This window comes from Notolepis coatsorum (genome assembly GCF_963971535.1).
Source record: "Notolepis coatsorum genome assembly, chromosome: 3".
NCBI classification, from domain to species: Eukaryota; Metazoa; Chordata; class Actinopteri; order Aulopiformes; family Paralepididae; genus Notolepis; species Notolepis coatsorum.
Window position 1 is genome coordinate 202,997,892 of NC_140167.1, and position 21,596 is coordinate 203,019,487.

The following is a 21,596-nucleotide window of genomic DNA, read 5'->3' on the forward strand; positions in this document are numbered from 1 at the left end:
TAATTATTTCATCATTTTTTTTTTTTTGTATAAGGAAGTTGCATTGTTCATTTCAATACATGTAATAGTACAGTAGTGCACACACACATGTGAATTCAGTTAAGTCGGAATATGACTGTAATAAACTTAGATTACAGTGTTTACATCTGTCTGCTTGAGAAAATACCATGTTCTGCAATAAAAATTATTGAAGTGAGATGAACAGTTATTGGTAGCACTTTATAATAACACCCTGTTATAATACATTTATAAGGTATTTGTAGATAATTAACTAATCATGAACAAACCATTTATATACATTCATAAATGATTATTAAATCATTTATAACTATATTTGTATAACATTTACAAAGTATTTATAACGCATTAGTGGATAATGAACTAATCATGAACAAACCATTTATATACATTTACCGGTATATACATTCATAAATGATTATTAAATCATTTATAACTATATTTGTATAACATTTACAGATTAGTTCTACATTATTTATAACTCATTATCAACATTGTTTGTACTTGATTTGTTCATCATTAAATAATGTTGTTTAATGTGTAGTAACACATTTGTAGATGCTTTGAAAAATGGATATGAAAAAACGACTACCGGTATACTGTATCTCCATTTATTTTTCATGTTCAACAAATGATTTGTTAAGACATTCATAAAACATCTATAAATCATTTGCAGATGCTATTGTGGGGGCCAATCTGAAGTGAAGCCGATTAATCATTAACAAATGTCTAATAGTTAATTATTTGTTTACTTTTTCATCACGTTACAAATGTTGTAGACAGCTTTCGGATACACCCTTCTTTGTGACATCAAACAGTGACAGAATTAGGACTAAAGATAAATGCAATTGTATTAACATTAGTGCTGTCAGGCGATAAAAAATGTGTATCTAATTAATTACAGGATTTGTAATTAATTAATCTAATTAATCGCATGTTAATCACATAACCATTGTATGCCTGATATGCTATATTCTATAATCATATTTAAAATTGCATGTGGATGGCAGAATTCAGTACTGTATCTACAAAACCTTCTGTTTAATCATCTTCCATCTATTAATTTGCTTAGAATTTTCAGGTCTGGTCAATTTGAGCATGGTGTTATTCATAGTCAAAGATAAAAAAATGTATTGATATTCTCATTTGGTTCATTACAATTTACTCAAAATAAAATTTTCATTCAATCAATCACCGCGCAGATTGATTGATTGAATGAAAATGTTATTAACAGATTGCAGAATGGGTACAATACAGTACGGCTCAATACACACAATTGTTAAGGGGATGCAGACCAGAGAAAGACTTTCGTCTTGTTTACATCAGGTTCCCCCATTTTCAATTCATAATGAATTGTAAGTAAGGGTGCAACTTGCACCGTGCAATCCATTCTTTGTGGATCTAGCCCACAGTATTTCTGACACGGGGAATACATTCCCTGTGATTCATAGATGTCCCTAGAATCAGATACCAAGAACATGCAAATGGACCATATTTAAAAAAAAAGTCTGTAAATGTGTATTCTACATTCTTATGGAATGAATGAGATACAATTTTTTTTTAATAAAATTAATTTTGAGTTAATTTTCATAACGCGATAATTTGCTGTGTAATTATTTAATCTAATTAACGCGATAAACTGACAGCCCTAATTAACATATAAAATACATGTGCATGACATATAGTGTAACATGGGGGGGTACTAGGACCCAGGAGTACCCTGGCCAGGTATTGAAGAGTATCTAGAGAGGAAGTCTCACGCGAGTGAGACTTGACGTCACGTGTGTTGCCGTCTGTTTGAATGGAAGCACGATACATGCAGAACCAAGTTATCTGTGCTGCTCCTGCTCCACGCTTTTAATAAGGTATGAGCAGTTTAAACACCTTTTTTGTTGGTAAATCTATTCCACCATTTCCGACCTACAAACAAGTACAACTCTTATAATTGTGTAGACGTACTTGATGTGGTGGGCGCTAACGTTACATTTGTTCCTAATGTGTGCTCAGTATATTGCGGTATGTGATGATGACACGACACACAAGAGTAATAATTATTTGTATTTTCAGGCTGTATCGGCGCCTATACAGTCTGAAAATACAAATAATTATTACCCTTGTGTGTCGTGTCATCATCACATACCGCAATATACTGAGCACACATTAGGAACAAATGTAACGTTAGCGCCCACCACATCAAGTACGTCTACACAACATATAAGAGTTGTACTTGTTTGTAGGTCAGAAATGGTGGAATAGATTTGTGGTCTGTGTAAAAGGGGTCCTGAAAGGCCGACAGGACTCCCCGTGTCTCCCGGGCCGTTTACCTGCAGAGCAACGACCCTCTGGTAGACGTCCTCCCTCATGTTTACCTGCAGAGCCACGACCCTCTGGTAGACGTCCTCCCTCATGTTTACCTGCAGAGCCACGACCCTCTGGTAGACGTCCTCCCTCATGTTTACCTGCAGAGCCACGACCCTCTGGTAGATGTCCTCCCTCATGTTTACCTGCAGAGCCACGACCCTCTGGTAGACGTCCTCCCTCATGCTCATCTCCACGTCGAACTCCGACAGCTTCTTGTCTGCGTCCGTGCTGGCGGTGCGCACCTCCTTAGAGGACGACACGTGCTGCGGGAAGTCCAGGGTGTTCCTCTGGACTGGAGGAGACGCAGGGGAGACGCCGTTACAGAACACAATTATATACAGTCGATTTAATATCAAACCTTTATTTAAACTCGAAAGGCAGCAGAGGTTTCCCTGGTTTACGGTCACGTGGAGTGTACTGTACACAGAGTTAAGTGTACTGTACATACAGAGTTAAGTGTACTGTACATACAGAGTTAAGTGTACTGTACACATACAGAGTTAAGTGTACTGTACATACAGAGTTAAGTGTACTGTACATACAGAGTTAAGTGTACTGTACACATACAGAGTTAAGTGTACTGTACATACAGAGTTAAGTGTACTGTACATACAGAGTTAAGTGTACTGTACACATACAGAGTTAAGTGTACTGTACATACAGAGTTAAGTGTACTGTACATACAGTTAAAATGTACTGTACATACAGAGTTAAAGTGTACTGTACATACAGAGTTAAGTGTACTGTACATACAGTTAAAGTGTACTGTACATACAGAGTTAAAGTGTACTGTACATACAGAGTTAAAGTGTACTGTACATACAGAGTTAAGTGTGTACTGTACATAGAGTGTACTGTACAATACAGAGTTAAGTGTACTGTACATACAGAGTTAAAGTGTGTACTGTACATAGTGTAGTGTACAATACAGAGTTAACTCTGTATGTACAGTACACACTTAACTCTGTATGTACAGTACACACAACTCTGTATTGTACAGTACACTCTGTATGTACAGTACACTCTTAACTATGTATGTACAGTACACTCTGTATGTACAGTACACTCTTAACTATGTATGTACAGTACACTCTTAACTCTGTATGTACAGTACACACTTAACTCTGTATTGTACAGTACACTCTGTATGTACAGTACACTCTTAACTATGTATGTACAGTACACTCTTAACTCTGTATGTACAGTACACTCTTAACTCTGTATGTACAGTACACTCTTAACTCTGTATATACAGTACACTTAACTCTGTATGTACAGTACTTAACTCTGTATTGTACAGTACACTCTGTATGTACAGTACACTCTTAACTATGTATGTACAGTACACTCTTAACTCTGTATGTACAGTACACACTTAACTCTGTATGTACAGTACACACTTAACTCTGTATGTACAGTACACTCTTAACTCTGTATATACAGTACACTTAACTCTGTATGTACAGTACACTTAACTCTGTATGTACAGTACACTCTGTATGTACAGTACACTCTTAACTATGTATGTACAGTACACTCTTAACTCTGTATGTACAGTACACTCTTAACTCTGTATGTACAGTACACTCTTAACTCTGTATATAAAGTACACTTAACTAAACTATTACTGGGCGGGGAATTAATCAGGGAACTTCTTATGGTTTTGTGCCAGGCCAGTCAACTTCTGGCAAGTGAAGCTATTTGGTGTCATTTTAAAAACAGTGCAATACAACTGTCTGGAAAATGACATTGGATGGACCTTGCTTAGTGGTGAACTGTTATAATGCTCTGCATTGACTTTGTACTTGAATGCTGTGTAGCTGTGGAGCAGTTAGGTTCAGTGACCTGTAGGGGTGTAACGATGCATCGATTCTAATGTGACGATTCAAATGCATCGATTTGAATATGTTAGAATCGATTATAATCGAAATTAATCGAAATAAAAAAATAAATATATATATATATTTTTTTGTGTATTGTTTTTATTGACCTGTAGTCCATTCATGCTGAGTGAATCAGTGTGTATTCAAAATGTTTTGGGGAATTAACTGATAGAAAATTAATTAATCGAATCGAATCGTGGTCAAATGAAGAGATTTCATGATGCATTGAATCGTTGCCTGAATAATCGTAATCGAATCGTTGTGAGGTGGCATCGTTACACCCCTAGTGACCTGTAATAAAAGAGGATTTAAACGTGTTTGAAAAGGACGATTCTACCCATGCCAGACAAATATCCCAAATAACATGCTAACTACAATCCCCAGCCTCGGCTCTGGCTTTAAAACAAAAGCCAAAAAACACTATTGTAGGGGAGCACAGGCTGGTTCAGCTAGCCTTTATGTAGAAAGTGCTGATTTGCCTATACCATTGCACACCACTTTCCTGCCAACTCAGACATTTCCCCCCCTCGTCGCTTACAATGGCCCTGGAGCAGATGCTAGGTGTAGCTGCGATGGACCCAGCTAGACCAAATTGATTGTGTAACGTTGTGTCCGCAGGTTTGTTTTTGTCCCGACTGGAGTAATGCACTCCCGACAACCCCTTACTCAGACAACGATGATGACCTGGAACATAGTGTCTGGGATGCAAGTATTCCCCTTCAAGAAAGACACATTCCTGAATGTTGGTATGATAACCATCTTTAATAGAAGATGTGGGAAGATTTTTCCACAGAACTGCATTCAAAACTCTTGTCACCTAGACAGTGAGGCCTGACACAAAAAGCTGGTTCTCACAGTCGAGACACACCCCGCTCTTTTTCTACCCTTCTGCTCAGTCTTATTCCCATCTATGTCCCGACTCACTGGGAAAGCCCCAGCATCATCACTTACTGGTATTAGGGAGGCACCGATCAGACTTTTTCAGTCCCGATACCAATACCTGGGTTTGGGTATCGGCCAATACCGATACCGATCAATGTTACTGTACAATTTCTCAGGCGTTTCACGCCGTGGTGCGCTCCCCTCTCGGTCAGTCTGACCATAATATGATTTTTTTAATCCCTCAGTACCGTCAGCCGTTAAAGACTATTAAAAGGACTGTCCGGCCTGTGAGGCAGTGGTCGACTGAGGCTGCTGATATGCTGGAGCTCACTGACTGGTCTGTTTTTAGTGAAGCATGTGATGATTTGGATGAATACACTGACACAATATCCTCATACATCAACTTCTCGGAAGACAGGTGTATCCCATCAAAGATGATGACTGTCTATGGCAATAATAAGCCATGGTTTAATAAAGAGGTTAAAAGTCTCTGGGTTAAGAAGAATCAGGCTTTTAAAAGTAGAGATGCAGATCTCTATAAAATTGCCAGGTATGAATTTGAACAAAGCGTGAAAACAGCTAAGGCTAAGTACAGAGATAGTCTCGAGGACAAATTGAAAGCTGGGGACGCAAAAGGGGTTTGGCAGGGTCTACACATGATTACTGGGTTCAAGAATAAACAGTCAGCTCAGAATGCGGACCCCCTACTCCCTGACAAGCTTAATGAATTTTATTGCAGATTTTATGTGCACTCAGGTGATCAACCTAGGGTAGCTGATAGAATGGGTCCTGTAACCCCCCCCCCCTTTGTAGTCGAGGAGCACCAAGTCAGAGCCTTACTCCGCAAAACAAGATGTTAGGAAGGCCACAGGGCCAGACAATGTGTCTACTTTTACCCTGAAAAATGGTGCTGACCAACTTGCTACCGTTTTTACAGATCTTTTTAATTGGTCTCTCAGCACACTTAAAGTCCCGGCATGCTATAAATCTGCCTTAGTCATACCTGTGCCCAAGAAATCTAGCACTGCTTGTCTGAATGATCACAGGCCCGTCGCTCTGACCTCTGTCATTATGAAGGTGTTCGAGCGGCTCGTCTGTGATCATTTATTTAGTATTGTTAAATTAGACATGTATCAGTTTGCTTATCAGCCCAACAGGTCTGTAGGGGATGCTGTATCTATGTGTTTACACACCATTCTGCAGCACCTGGAGGCCTCTGCCACTTATGTACCAATTTTGTTTATTGATTTTAGTTCAGCGTTTAACACGGTTGTGCCTTTTAAACTATTTGAAAAACTTAAATTGCTCGGAATTGATGAGTCTCTGTGCTATTTTATTCTAGATTTTCTCTCAGACAGAGAACAAGTGGTTAAATAGGTAATTTGTTCTCTAGATCCGGGACCTTGAACACCGGGGCCCCCCAGGGCTGTGTCCTCTCTCCTCTGCTCTACCGTCTATACACTAATGACTGTGCCTCCCACTCTGATTCTATCCGATTTTTTAAATACGCGGATGACACAACAGTAGTGGGACTAATTAAGAACGGGGATGAATCGGCCTATAGAGCTGAAGTCGATAGCTTTGCTGTATGGTGCAAGGAGAACGACCTGCTTTTAAACATCTCTAAGACAAAGGAAATGATAGTTGACTTCCGGCGCGGGGAGGCAGTCCACCCTCCTCTGTACATAAACGGCCAGCAGGTGGAGAGGGTAGACAGTTTCAAATTCCTCGGCATCACCATATGTGATCATTTAAAATGGGAAGTTAACACCAGCCTCATAATTAGCAAAGCCCACCAGAGGCTCCACTCCCTGCGCCAGCTTAAAAAGTTTGGTGTCCAGGGAGGCGATGCTCAGTTTTTACAGAGCCACTGTGGAGAGTGTCCTCACTTTCTCAATGACTGTGTGGTACGGAAACACCACCGTCCATGATAGGGGACATTTAGATAGGGGACAGCGTCAAAAATCATCAGCTGTGAGCCCCCCTCTGTGGCCTCCATTTATGCCACACAAATCAGGCGGAAAGGGGAGAAGGTGATCAGGGACCCTTCTCACCCTGCTTACGACCTCTTTAACCCCCTTCCCTCTGGCAGAAGACTCCAAAGTCTCAGGTGCAGGACATCCCGTTTTAAAAACAGTACATATCCCGAGGCTGTCCGTCACCTGAACTCAAGTACAAATGTTCAGGCACTTTGCACAACAAGGGCTAGCACCAGCCGACATGCACTTTAAGGCAATATGCACTTTAAACTGGAACACTGAGCAATTTATTTTAGGTACCGTTGCATTTTTTCTTTTTAATTGTTTGTGTAAAACTTTTATTGTGGGGATTGTATTGCATGTATTCTTGTTTTTTTATTGTATATTTTTATAATGTCTGTACTGTATGTGGCACCAAGACAAATCCCAATCAACCATGGTTGAAATGGCAATAAAGTTTTCTATTCTATACCCATTGTCTAAATTATTTTTACAAATCTTTTTTTTTATTATTCAAATATATTGTTTTTAAGAATTGTAAAGGTTCACAAGTGTGTTTTTGATTTGTTGTAAACAAAGACAGAAAATAAACTTCATTCATTCAATTAATAAACTGTATGCCTCACTGTGTGGAAGAGACTGGGATCATTCTTTTGTGCAAGGCAACATCAGGCTTGACTTAAAACATTACTTTCCTAACTTAGTGAAACTAAATGTAACAAATGAACACAGATATAAATGTACTGAATGTACTGAATGATTATTTCTTATTTTATTTATTATATAAAAAAAAAAAAAAAATCCTATATATATATATATTTTTTTTACAGATACCCGATCCAGCTATTTTACTGATATCGGCGGCCGATACCGATACCAATATCGGATCGGTGCATCCCTAACTGGTATACAATCATACACATGGTTCCTTGATGCCCAGTGATCGTCGGCGGTCACAACGTGGTCTACAGACATCACTGCTGCGTGGGGGAAGGGCTGAGCAGACACTGACCTGTGTACTCCACCTCCACATCGGCGAGGGCCTTCAGGGTGTTCTCGTAGGTGATGGTGCAGAGGTCCAGCGCCCCCACTGAGTCGTACACCTTCTTGGTGTCGGCGATGAGCTCGTCAGAGAGCTGGTCGATCTGCTCGGGGCTCAAGTCCCAGCGCAGGCGGTTGTCAGCGCAGACCCGCGCGGGGCAGCCAAATGCCACCTCTCCTGCCACGGGAGAAAGAAGATGGCCAAATCAATGACATTCTTATGATGTACAGTAACATTATGCCACTAGACGGACGCTGCTATTCCAAGTGCATGCATTACTTTATTTTACTGTGGATAGACAGACCAGAGTCAAACCTTTGCAAAGGTAGAGCCATGTTATACCAGCTGTGCAACAAAAGACCAAGAACAAAGACATGGTCTCTCTGCATTACTAGGCCAGGATTTAATTATGTCTATACTCACTGGTATAGGTATTACTCATCAACATAAGAGTCCACTGAGAAATATTTAAATTCACTCATCTTTATTTCAACACAGAGCAATATCAATGACCAGTTTAGGCAACTGTAGCTTGTTGAGTGAAACTACGATAGCTAAATCTGGGCTAAACTTCCTCAACAACTACTGTGTTTGAAGTGAATATGTACAATGTGAGTGAAGTATGGCGTTGTTGGAAATGGGCCACTGTGTTCAACTCGCTGTCTGTCTATCTGTATGTCATGTATGTTATGATGAATTGAAAATGGGGGACCCTGATGTAAACAAGACGAGTCTTTCTCTGGTCTGCATCCCCTTAACAATTGTGTGTATTGAGCTGTACTGTATTGTACCCATTCTGCAATCTGTTAATAAAAATGTCAATCAATTAATCCCTCTTTCAGTTAGGGAGATTCTGCGTCTCTGTGCAAACTAATCAGATCCAAACAGCCATCCTTGCCCCGATACTCTGCGCACCCTCCAGCATTAATACAAGCCAAACTCAAAATGTTAATAACAATAATACTGTAGCATTGTGTACCAGTAGCTCATCACAGCCCTCAGTGCACCAGCAGAATGATGAAGCAGAATGAGCTCCACTCCTGTTTTAAACTAGCCGGCCACATAGCTAGTCAGTTATAACCAGAGATCAACGAGTGAAAATATTGGAGCTTGGTATCTAGTCCAAACAATCATTGAACAGGTTTTTAACATGTTATCCGTATATACATTAATTATTATCATGCAAGCAAGCTAACCTCGCTAGCTAGATAGCTACAGTACCATGCTAACGTTAGCTCAATGACTTGTCTAAAGCCAATCGATATTATTGACCAAAAGAGCAGCAGCGAGTCGTGGGCGTCGAGCCCGAGACAGGACTGATATTAAAACGTAATGCACTCAATGGCCAAAGTTAGTAAACAACACAGCAGCAGCAGCAGCACGAACTAACCTGTCGGTCCCATCTTTACTGGAAATGTATCAAAACGTTTCTTCCTGAGGTCCGTGCGTACGGTCCGGTGAGCGTCTATGGTCCACACTACTACAGTGATGACGTGCCAACTGGGCGACGCTTTAGCTCTCCCGCGTCATATGACGCTAGGAGCAGGCGACGAAAATAATCGACACCTGATGAATGAATGAATGAATGAAAACTTTATTAACAGATTGCAGAATGGGTACAATACAGTACGGCTCAATACACACAATTGTTAAGCTCTTTTATATCAAACACCTTGTCTGTTGTACGTGTGATGCCCACTAGAAGTGGTATCATGTTAATATCTTTAGATTATGTGTCAAAACAGTGTGAACATATGGGTACAGGATTACCTCCATCAGAAACAAGTTAGAAGAGTCATTTATATGTAATGGGAGACATTAACATAATCTGGTCAATAGGTGGCGGTATAGGACTGGTGTTTAGTGACTTCGCCTTCCAGGGACCCGTTACTGTGTGCTTAGGAACGCACGAGGCAATCTCAGCCTCACAACCGGGAGGAGCCAGAGTCAATAACATCGTGTCTGCACCTTTCCTTTGTCAAATGATTAACTACAACCTGTTTCATAGGTGGGTAATATACTACAAAACACACATAAAGGTTAACAAGGATACATGCAATGTCGAGGGTTCAAATGAAGTAACTATTGTCGATGTTTGAGTCAAGTTTAAGAAGTTTAAGACGACAGGTAACGTGGTTGAGAAGCAGACCGTCTATTGATGGCGCCACGTTTCGTTGGTACATTTAAATAGTGTTGGAACACAATTGTCCATTTAAGCACTAACGTGTCGAAGTTAAGTATCTCCAAGGGGATTATAAAGGTTTATGTTTTGAAATACATACTGTGTTGGGTTGAATTGCTGTGTAGTAAATGTGTATATTGTGTACAAGATGGTTAGAGGGAAAGTACTTTAGCTTACCCTACCAAGAAGGTAGCTAAACACCGGGGCTGTACCACATGCTCTCTCTCTCTCTCTCTCTCTCTCTCTCTCTCTCTCTCTCTCTCTCTCTCTCTCTCTCTCTCTCTCTCTCTCTCTCTCTCTCTCTCTCTCTCTCTCTCTCTCTCTCTATTGCGCCCTCAGTTAAATGTAAATATAAATCTATTCCCTTGAGTTATACCATGGTCACGGTTTAGCAAATTCCTAGTAGGGTTGAGAACGGCCCGATACAAATATATATATAAATGTACTTTCAGTGCACATTTGAGGTTCAATAGAACTTGAGACAGGAACACAACTATGGATAACACTGAGGTGTGGAGGTATTTCGGTATACTAGAGAATAGTGGATATGACTGATGATAAGTGACTGATGATAAAGGTAACACTTATTGGTGATTTAAGGAATTGTTTGACAGACAATGAGAATGACAGTGTTGGTTAAAAGACATACTATGGTCCCTTCCAACATGCCTAGACATGTCTAGACAGAGGTTAACAGGATAATGTTTCTCTTCTCACATGCTTATATTTAAGACGCCAAATATGTATAAAGACATAAGTAATCACAATGTACAGTATATAATACTGGATAACTACATTTAAAAGGAAAATGCTATTGAAGTGAACCAGGGTATCCTAAAAGGGTAGAATGTGTGTTGCAATGATGAATATGCTTTTGAATTAATAACAAGTATGGGATTATAATTGAATGTATTGAAGTAATGTAACTAATTGAACTGGATGATGATACAATGATGATACAATGATTATACAATGATGATACAATGATGATACAATGATGATACAATGATGATGATGATTGATTGATTATTCTATTGAATGAATAAATGTTGTTGAAATATACAACCGGGAGGAGCCAGAGTCAATAACATCGTGTCTGCACCTTTCCTTTGTCAAATGATTAACTACAACCTGTTTCATAGGTTAAACACATCTCTGCTATCAGGTGCCATATCCTGGTACCTGTAACAGTTTATTGGGGGCTCGTCCGGGATCAGCGCCACCTGCTGGATGGGAGCTGATCCAGAGATCTTGACACCTGGACCAACCGCGACCCGATGAACCAGGAACCAACGCCCGGTGTAAAGGTCGTGGAATGAGGGATTGATCTGCGCAGTATCGACAGCAGTGAAGTGCCTCATCTGATGCCAGATGACAACGAGACTACGTCCACTACTCTACCTGACGAGAAGGAAGACCGGTGTCGTGTAGAGGAGATCCACCCACCACGGAAAGTCGTCACAGTGATCCTGAACTGAGAGCCAAGTGCGAGGAATCGGGAAGCAGCCATGGGAGACAGCGAGAGGAAAAGCTTGGTGTGGGACATCAAGAAGAGCCTGCTCACTCTACCTGCGGATGAACTGTTTCGCATTGCCGAGGCATTGGAACTGATACCAGGACTGGAGACGTCTGACCGAACCCACCTTACCGTAGACGACGTGGAGGGGTGCTTCAACTTTATCAACGACTACCTGTACAGTAAGGTTTTACTGGAGTTAGAGGATACAGGGTTGTCTTATTTATTACAGATAAAAGATGTAACTGATGGACTTATGCAGAGTGAGGTGGTGGGTCTAGAAGAGGGTAAAACCGAGGGCCTACGGTCCACCAGTCAAAGTGATGCAGTACCAGTCGACCCCGTTAGCGTTTTTTATGATGTAAGTGAAACCATTGAGGGTGTGCCCACTCCAAAAGTAAGCAACCAGGTTTTACAGTGCCTGCCCAGTGTACCACCACCCACAGCTCAGGCTGTGCCATTGAATAAGAGTGTAACAGACACCGAAAGTAAACAGGAAACCCCTGGTGTGTCGCCAGATAAACTAATATCTTTACGAGAACTGTCGTACCTTCACCGCAGGGAGTTTAAGCTCCAGGGAGGTCAGATAGGAGACCAGGGATCAGACATTAGTTACAACAGTGTCTGCAAACAGATCGACGAAGGTCTGAAGGAGCAATTCAGCGATGCAGAGGTTGTTAGAGCAGTCTTGAGAGTGATCAAAGCTGGCAGCTTTAAGGATATGTTAATGGTAAAAGACGATTTGACTATCGATGAGCTGAAGGGTTTTCTCCATTCTCACCTCGGTGAACAAAGTAATACAGAGTTGTTTCAAGAACTCATGTGCACAAAGCAAAAGGATAGTGAAACACCACAGCAGTTTTTGTATAGAGTCATAGGACTCAAGCAGAAGATTTTACTAGCATCAAAATATGCTGCTACTGACGTTAAGTACAACGAACAAACCGTTCAGGATGTCTTTCTCCACACTGTATATCAAGGTTTAGGACACAAACATGATGACATTCGTAGGGAACTCAAACCCTTACTTGAAGACAGAGTACCTGATGAGGCCATTCTCAGACAGATGAAAAAGGTCATGAGCGATGAGAGTGAAAGACAGCGACGGTTAGGGCCTACCAATCGCAATAGACCCCCCCATGTACATAGTGCAGGTGCTGAGGTGAAGGGAGCACAGTGTCCCCCCCCCACTAGGGAAGAAAATACAGGAAAGAAACTTAAACTAGACCCGATCCAGCAGTTAACAGAGAAAGTAGAGAAACTTACCAATCTAGTGGATCTCCTGCAACAACCACCCCAGGTCAGAACAGGGAGGATAAATAGGCAGAGGGACAGGCCATATGGCTGTAGCAAATGTGTAGCACAGAATTTACCTAATTGCCCTCACTGTTTCCATTGTGGCGAAGAAGGCCATAGAGCGTTAGGCTGTCAAAAGAGACCACCGCGTCAGGGAAACTGAGGCCGGTCACTGCAAGAGGACAACCATTGACCGGTTCCCCTTTACTGTCCCAACCTGACAACCGTCGTACTAGTGCGCCTGAGAAGGAAAGAGTAAGAGAGGAGAAAACTGCACCTAGAACAGGAACCAAGACGGTAAACCAGATACAGAAGCACACAGACCCCCCTAATTTACCAAACACTAAGAGTGAATGCCTCGCCAAGCTCGTAGGGAGAAGAGCTCTCACCCATTGTAACCTAAACGGTTTAGCAGTCCAAGCCCTGCTTGATACAGGGGCCCAAGTAAGCATGATTGACAGAACTTGGAAGAATAGATACTTACCTGACATGCCAGTCAGACCCCTTAGCGAAATCATCGAAGAAGAAGAGGAGTTGAAAGTCTACGCGGTAAACGGTGAGGTCCTCCCATTTGATGGTTGGGTGGCCCTTACGGTGAACTTAAAGGGGAATGAAGATCCTAACCTGTCAATCACTGTGCCTTTCCTTGTAAGCAGCCTTGTCCTTGAGAGACCCCTACTGGGTTTTAATGTGCTGGAAGTGATGATACAGGAACAACCTGGAAGACTGATCCCAACTCTCACCAGCCTGCTCTGTAACGCCATGGTGATACCAGCCGAGAAGGCAGAACTCCTGGTGAGTTATATCCAGACTGACAGACCCCCTGTCCAGGTTGGTCGCCTACGAACAGGTAAACAAGCCACTGTCATCCCCGCCGGTCAAGTGGCCTGGGTCAAGTGCCAAATCCCCCCCCACGTGGACCTGTCTGACCCCACCTTCCTGTTCGAACCAGATGACAGCAGTTTAGCGCTGGCAGAACTGGATGTTGGAGAAGGCCTGCTGCAAGCGCAAAACCCCAGGAAGCCGTATGTCACCGTGCCTGTGGGAAACAACACAAGGCATAACGTCACTCTCTCCAGGAAGACAGCCCTGGGCAGCATCCATTGTGTTGGGAAAGTCATCACGACAGACTCCCCACGGCAAACCCCCATCCCAACCTACTCACCTGAAATCTCCCAGCCCACGGTACCCCCCAACCGTGCTGCTACAACGTCGGCTGTGCCCAGCTCCATCCTGTTCAAACCCCCCGTCGATCTCAGTCACCTCGACGACGAACAACAGACAATAGTCAACCGGATGCTTTGTGAAGAGGCTGGGTCCTTTGCACAAGACAGTGGTGACATTGGGTGCATCCCGAGCCTGCAGATGACAATCGCTCTCCATGATACTGTCCCGGTCCAGAAGACGTACTCATCAGTACCAAAGCCACTGTTTAAAGAAGTAAAAGAGTACATACAGGAACTGTTAATGAAAGGTTGGATAGTCAAGTCAAAGTCTCCATATTCTGCCCCAGTAGTCTGCGTCAGAAAGAAGGACGGCAGCCTACGGCTATGCATCGACTACCGCCTCCTGAACAAAAAGACTGTGCCCGATCGTCATCCACTACCTAGAATACAAGACCTGACTGACACGCTTGTAGGCTATACCTGGTTTAGTATCCTAGACCAAGGGAAAGCCTACCACCAGGGCTTCGTCGCCGAGGGTTCACGACCCTTCACCGCCTTCATCACTCCTTGGGGTCTTTACGAGTGGGTGCGCATCCCATTTGGACTCTCGAATGCCCCTGCAACGTTCCAACGGAGCATGGAGGAGATGCTAGGCCCCCTCAGGGACGAATGCTGTATCCTGTATCTTGACGACGTACTCTGTTACGCAAAGACATTTGAAGAACATGTAGAGACCCTCCGCAAGGTTCTCCAAGCCCTTCAACGTCACGGAGTGAAATTGAGACCTGAGAAGTGTGACCTCTTCAAGCAAGAAGTCAGATACGTGGGTCGCCTTGTGTCAGCAGAAGGGGTCAAGATAGACCCACGAGACATTGAAGCCGTGAAAGCCCTGTCAAGTAAGACACCCAGAACTGTCGGCGAAGTGAGGAAAATAACAGGATTCCTGGGATATTTCCGTTCATACATTCAGGATTTTTCCCGAATTGCCAGACCCATCTACGAGCTACTCCAAATCAAGCCAGGAAAGACCCCAGCCCCAGCGCGGAGTAAGAACATCAAACGCCCCCAGTTGCCCTCCAGAGAGCCCATAGAGTGGACCACGGAACAGCAGAGAGCACTTGAACAACTAATTGACCTTCTCACAAACCCCCCTGTCTTGGCATATCCTGATTTCAACCTACCCTTCAGGTTGCACACGGATGCCTCCGACCAAGGCCTGGGAGCTGTTCTGTATCAACATCAAGATGGAAAACTGAGAGTCATCGGGTACGGGTCAAGAACATTGTCACCAGCCGAGCGAAATTACCATATGCACAGTGGGAAACTGGAGTTCCTTGCATTGAAATGGGCTGTGTGTGAAATTCCGTGACTACCTGTATTATGCCCCACACTTTACTATCTACACCGACAACAACCCGTTGACCTATGTAATGAGTACTGCCAAGCTCAATGCAGTCGGTCATCGGTGGGTTGGAGAACTGGCAGACTTCCGGTTTGACATCAAATACAGACCCGGAAAGTCCAACATAGATGCAGACACACTTTCCCGCCTTCCCCTGGATATGGAGAGATATGAAAGGACCTGCACAGAAGAGCTCTCTAATGAAGCAGTACGAGCAACGTGGGAAGGAAGCCAAGCAGCTGAAAGGAAAGACGTGGCATGGGTTGCGGCGCTCAACATCGCATCCCCAGACTCAAACCAGCAGTCTCACCCACACCTACAAACAATCAGTCACGATGAACTGGTGAAGGCCCAAAAAGAGGACCAAGCCATCAACACGATCAGGGAGTTGAAAGAGTCGAACACGAAATTGTCAGACGACGTACGAAGAACCGTAAGCGCAGCAACCCGAAAGCTACTTCATGAATGGAGCAGATTACATATTGAAAATGATCTCCTTTACAGAAAGACCAATCAATACCAACAGTTGGTCCTCCCTGTAAAATATAGAACACTTGCCCTGAAACATCTACATAATGAGATGGGTCATGTTGGAACAGAAAGAGTGATCCACCTCGCAAGAGAAAGATTCTACTGGCCTTTCATGTCCAGAGAGATTGAAGAATATGTGACCCGAAGATGTCCTTGTATCAAGTCTAAGAAGCCGGTCACCCATGTCCGAGCTCCCATGGGCAGCATTACCTCCAACTTCCCATTAGAACTTGTGTGTATCGACTATCTACATCTGGAAACCAGTCGTGGAGGGTATGAATATATCCTAGTGGTGATCGACCATTTCACAAGGTTTGCCCAGGCATACCCCACCAAGAACAAGAGTGGGAAAACAGCTGCAGAGCGTATCTTTAATGACTTTATACCCAAATTCGGTTATCCCTCGAAATTACATCACGACCAGGGTCGAGAATTTGAGAATAAACTGTTCCAAGCACTGCAACGGCTGTCTGGGGTCGGCCACTCTAGAACATCACCCTACCATCCACAGAGCAACCCAGCGGAGCGGCTCAATCGGACCATACTACAGATGTTGAGGACATTGACTGAAAATGAGAAATTGCGGTGGAAGGACCACCTCCCGCATGTGTTACACGCGTACAACTGTACAAAACATGAATCAACGGGTTACTCACCCTTTTTCCTCCTCTACGGTCGTCATCCACACCTCCCCGTTGACCTGTTGTTTGGGTTAACGAAGAAAGAGGAACCGTACTCACCCAGAGGATACGCGGAGCAATGGCTGAGAAGATGTCTGAAGCCTATCGGATTGCTTGCGAACATAGCAAAAAGTCCAGTGCAAGAGGAAAAGTAACTTATGACAAGAAAACAAAAGGAGTAGTACTGCAGTCAGGAGACAGAGTTCTGGTGAGAAACCTCAATCAGCGTGGAGGACCAGGCAAGTTGAGATCGTACTGGGAGAAGGCGATCTACGTGGTCAAAAGCCAGCTCGCTGAGAGTCCAGTATACATTGTCTGCCTTGAACATGGAGACCAGAAAAAGACCAGAACACTACACCGAAATCTTTTACTGCTGGTAAATGATTTGCCCGTGGAAATGACTCCACCACCAGCCAGAACTGTCCCTGCGAAGAAAACGAATGACAGACCAAGACAAGGAAGAATGTCAGACACACAAAGACAAGTAGAGGCAAGGGACAGCAATGACAGTGATTCGGATGATGACAGTGACAGAGGATACTGGCTAAGGATACCTGTTGAAAGGACAGAGGAAAGATCACTTGGACACCGTGAACGACGACCTGAAGTCATGCCAGGCCTGCGCCCTGAGAGTGAAGACGACAGGGGAGGAAACATGGATGGGAATTTGCCTGTCTTGGCCAGACCGGAGGGAGATGTTAGTGAATCAGGGGAAGAAGAAGAAAGGGAGACCCCCCGAGCTCACTCTCCAATACCCCAAGCTCACTCTCCAATACCCCAACCCCACTCCCAAGCTCACTCTCCAATACCCCAACCCCACTCCCAAGCTCACTCTCCAATACCCCAACCCCACTTCCAAGCTCACTCTCCAATAGCCCAACCCCAACCCCAAGCTCACTCCCCCGTAGCCCAGCTCAATCTCCGAACCCCTCCACTCTCGCCGGTAGAACAGGTCCAGTCAGAGGTTAGGAGGTCTGCCCGTGACAGAAGGCCTAAACAATGTCTCACGTATGATATGCTAGGTGAACCGTCAGTGCAGAACAAGGTGACCGTGAATTCAGTAGTACAGTGGCCACCGATGGTGCCCGCACCACACCACAGTCCACTACCACGTCAATTGATACCCTTCGTAATGCCATGGTTGCATTCAATTTTTTACAGCCTTCCACAACATGGCCAGTATGCTTACCGTCCAGCCGTCACCCACGGTCCGCCCATGGGAAGTTTGTTAGGGGTCCACGCCTGAGGGTGATATTGGATGGGTGTATTTAGTGATTTTCGGAAATGTCAGGAGCCATTTTTTTAAGGTCAGGGAGTGTGTGATGCCCACTAGAAGTGGTATCATGTTAATATCTTTAGATTATGTGTCAAAACAGTGTGAACATATGGGTACAGGATTACCTCCATCAGAAACAAGTTAGAAGAGTCATTTATATGTAATGGGAGACATTAACATAATCTGGTCAATAGGTGGCGGTATAGGACTGGTGTTTAGTGACTTCGCCTTCCAGGGACCCGTTACTGTGTGCTTAGGAACGCACAAGGCAATCTCAGCCTCACAACCGGGAGGAGCCAGAGTCAATAACATCGTGTCTGCACCTTTCCTTTGTCAAATGATTAACTACAACCTGTTTCATAGGTGGGTAATATACTACAAAACACACATAAAGGTTAACAAGGATACATGCAATGTCGAGGGTTCAAATGAAGTAACTATTGTCGATGTTTGAGTCAAGTTTAAGAAGTTTAAGACGACAGGTAACGTGGTTGAGAAGCAGACCGTCTATTGATGGCGCCACGTTTCGTTGGTACATTTAAATAGTGTTGGAACACAATTGTCCATTTAAGCACTAACGTGTCGAAGTTAAGTATCTCCAAGGGGATTATAAAGGTTTATGTTTTGAAATACATACTGTGTTGGGTTGAATTGCTGTGTAGTAAATGTGTATATTGTGTACAAGATGGTTAGAGGGAAAGTACTTTAGCTTACCCTACCAAGAAGGTAGCTAAACACCGGGGCTGTACCACATGCTCTCTCTCTCTCTCTCTCTCTCTCTCTCTCTCTCTCTCTCTCTCTCTCTCTCTCTCTCTCTCTCTCTCTCTCTCTCTCTCTCTCTCTCTCTCTCTCTCTCTCTCTCTCTATTGCGCCCTCAGTTAAATGTAAATATAAATCTATTCCCTTGAGTTATACCATGGTCACGGTTTAGCAAATTCCTAGTAGGGTTGAGAACGGCCCGATACAAATATATATATAAATGTACTTTCAGTGCACATTTGAGGTTCAATAGAACTTGAGACAGGAACACAACTATGGATAACACTGAGGTGTGGAGGTATTTCGGTATACTAGAGAATAGTGGATATGACTGATGATAAGTGACTGATGATAAAGGTAACACTTATTGGTGATTTAAGGAATTGTTTGACAGACAATGAGAATGACAGTGTTGGTTAAAAGACATACTATGGTCCCTTCCAACATGCCTAGACATGTCTAGACAGAGGTTAACAGGATAATGTTTCTCTTCTCACGTGCTTATATTTAAGACGCCAAATATGTATAAAGACATAAGTAATCACAATGTACAGTATATAATACTGGATAACTACATTTAAAAGGAAAATGCTATTGAAGTGAACCAGGGTATCCTAAAAGGGTAGAATGTGTGTTGCAATGATGAATATGCTTTTGAATTAATAACAAGTATGGGATTATAATTGAATGTATTGAAGTAATGTAACTAATTGAACTGGATGATGATACAATGATGATACAATGATTATACAATGATGATACAATGATGATACAATGATGATACAATGATGATGATGATTGATTGATTATTCTATTGAATGAATAAATGTTGTTGAAATATACAACCGGGAGGAGCCAGAGTCAATAACATCGTGTCTGCACCTTTCCTTTGTCAAATGATTAACTACAACCTTCATAGGTTTCATAGGTTAAACACATCTCTGCTATCAGGTGCCATATCCTGGTACCTGTAACATACGCATGCACACTGTAGTGGCCGACTGTCACTCCCCGAATGTGCTGACAGGCGTCACGATGGATGCACCCAGTTCTCTACTCAGTAACACAGTTTGTGATGTAAATATAGAAGAATGTCCAAGTTGTGGCTGGTACGGTTTACAGGGTTTTATTGTCCAAAGAAGAATGAATAAATGGTTCAATTAGAGCAGTTGTCAGTTGCTCTGTCTATCAGTTCCAAACAGTGAAACAGGTAGGGAAACAAATCTCCATAACAGGTGCATGAATTACAGTGATCAGCTATGTTACGAGGAGGAGCTATAATGGAGGTGGTGTGCCCCCTAGTGTTCAAACATAAATACAACCTCTAGTCTAAACAATGTAAGTTCTAATATTCTAACAATATAAATCCACCAAGTCGGTTTCTGCTTCTACACACACTGTGATGTCATACAGGAGCAGACACATGACTTTCTTTGTCCACCTATTCAATATGCTCAACACTCTCACTCAAAGACAATTGTTGATTGCTCTACAGTGTTACACAAAATCAAATACACAACAAAACCATTAAAAAAATAATAATAACTCTGGCGTTGTTCAATTTACACCTGCAATTCACATTTCTCTCCCGAACAGATACCCTTTGAACTTTTCAAGTTTAGCCTTTGTCAGAGGCTTGGTTAGGACATCAGCTACCATATCTGCAGTAGGACAGAATTCTATAGATATCTTCCCCTCAGCATGTGCAGACCGTACAAAGTGATACTTGATGTCTACATGCTTGCTTCTCTGTCTGCATACAGGGTTTTTGGATAGAGCTATTGCTCCTTGGTTGTCCTCGTATATCTTTACTGGTACATGTGGGCTATTACGGTCTACCCCTTTTAATAACTGTACAAGGTACATGTGTAGTACTTTTCTGGGCTAATTGTTCTGATTTAATCAGAACCTAATATCTAATCTGCTCTGCGTTGTGTTCAAAACCTTAAAAGCCCTGGAAAGTACTTTTAACAAAGACCGGGAGGTCTTTGTTTGACGACCAGCGGCACAGCAGGAGAAATGGAGGAGAAGGTAGTTATTTCAAAAGTAGTGGTTTATTAAAATCCACAAAGTTATACAAAAATGATCTGTTTCAATTTAAAATAAAGAATGCTATAGTTGTGATCACTAGACACTATGCCGTCTGCGATCCCAACTAGACTAAGAAAGTAGATTGTTGAATGGTCTTTGTTGAGTTGTCTTTGTTCTCTGGCTGATGAACAAAGGTAAAGGTCTGTTCTCCCTCCAAAATGTTCTTTGTGTGTTCTGCTCCTCTCTGCCGCGTCGTCGTCTCCTGTGTGAAGAGGTGGGTGTGGTTCAGTGGCGGCTCTGCCACTAGGGGCGCACGGGCGCCGACCCACCTGCTGTTAAATCAGAGAAGAAGAAAATAAAACTTTTTAGTTTTTTGTTTTATAGCCCTATAAATAATATAAACATGTTTAAAATGAATAATATTTACTCATTTTAAGTATGTTTGTATTTCCAATGCACAATATAACGTTATTATCTAAAATAAAAAAACACTCGTTTTCCTGAGCAGGAAGTGACCTCACGTTTTTTTTATTTTTTTATTTTTTCGTATTTCTCGGCCCGGGCTAGACGCGATAGCGCTCTGAGTGCGCGT

At 42.8% G+C, this 21,596-nt stretch overlaps 1 protein-coding gene across 1 annotated transcript in view; it reads right to left on the reverse strand.

The window, feature by feature from the left end:
• Nucleotides 1-9,653, reverse strand: part of thop1 (thimet oligopeptidase 1) — a 44,050-nt gene extending 34,397 nt beyond the window's left edge. The window contains exons 1-3 of the mRNA XM_084309737.1: nt 9,556-9,653; nt 8,136-8,342; nt 2,523-2,671 (exon numbers count right to left, since the gene is read on the reverse strand). Of these exons, the coding sequence (XP_084165863.1) occupies nt 2,523-2,671; nt 8,136-8,342; nt 9,556-9,568 (369 nt within the window). The 5' untranslated portion in view covers nt 9,569-9,653. The remainder of the gene's footprint in view (nt 1-2,522; nt 2,672-8,135; nt 8,343-9,555) is intronic.
• Between the last annotated feature and the right edge of the window lie 11,943 nt (nt 9,654-21,596).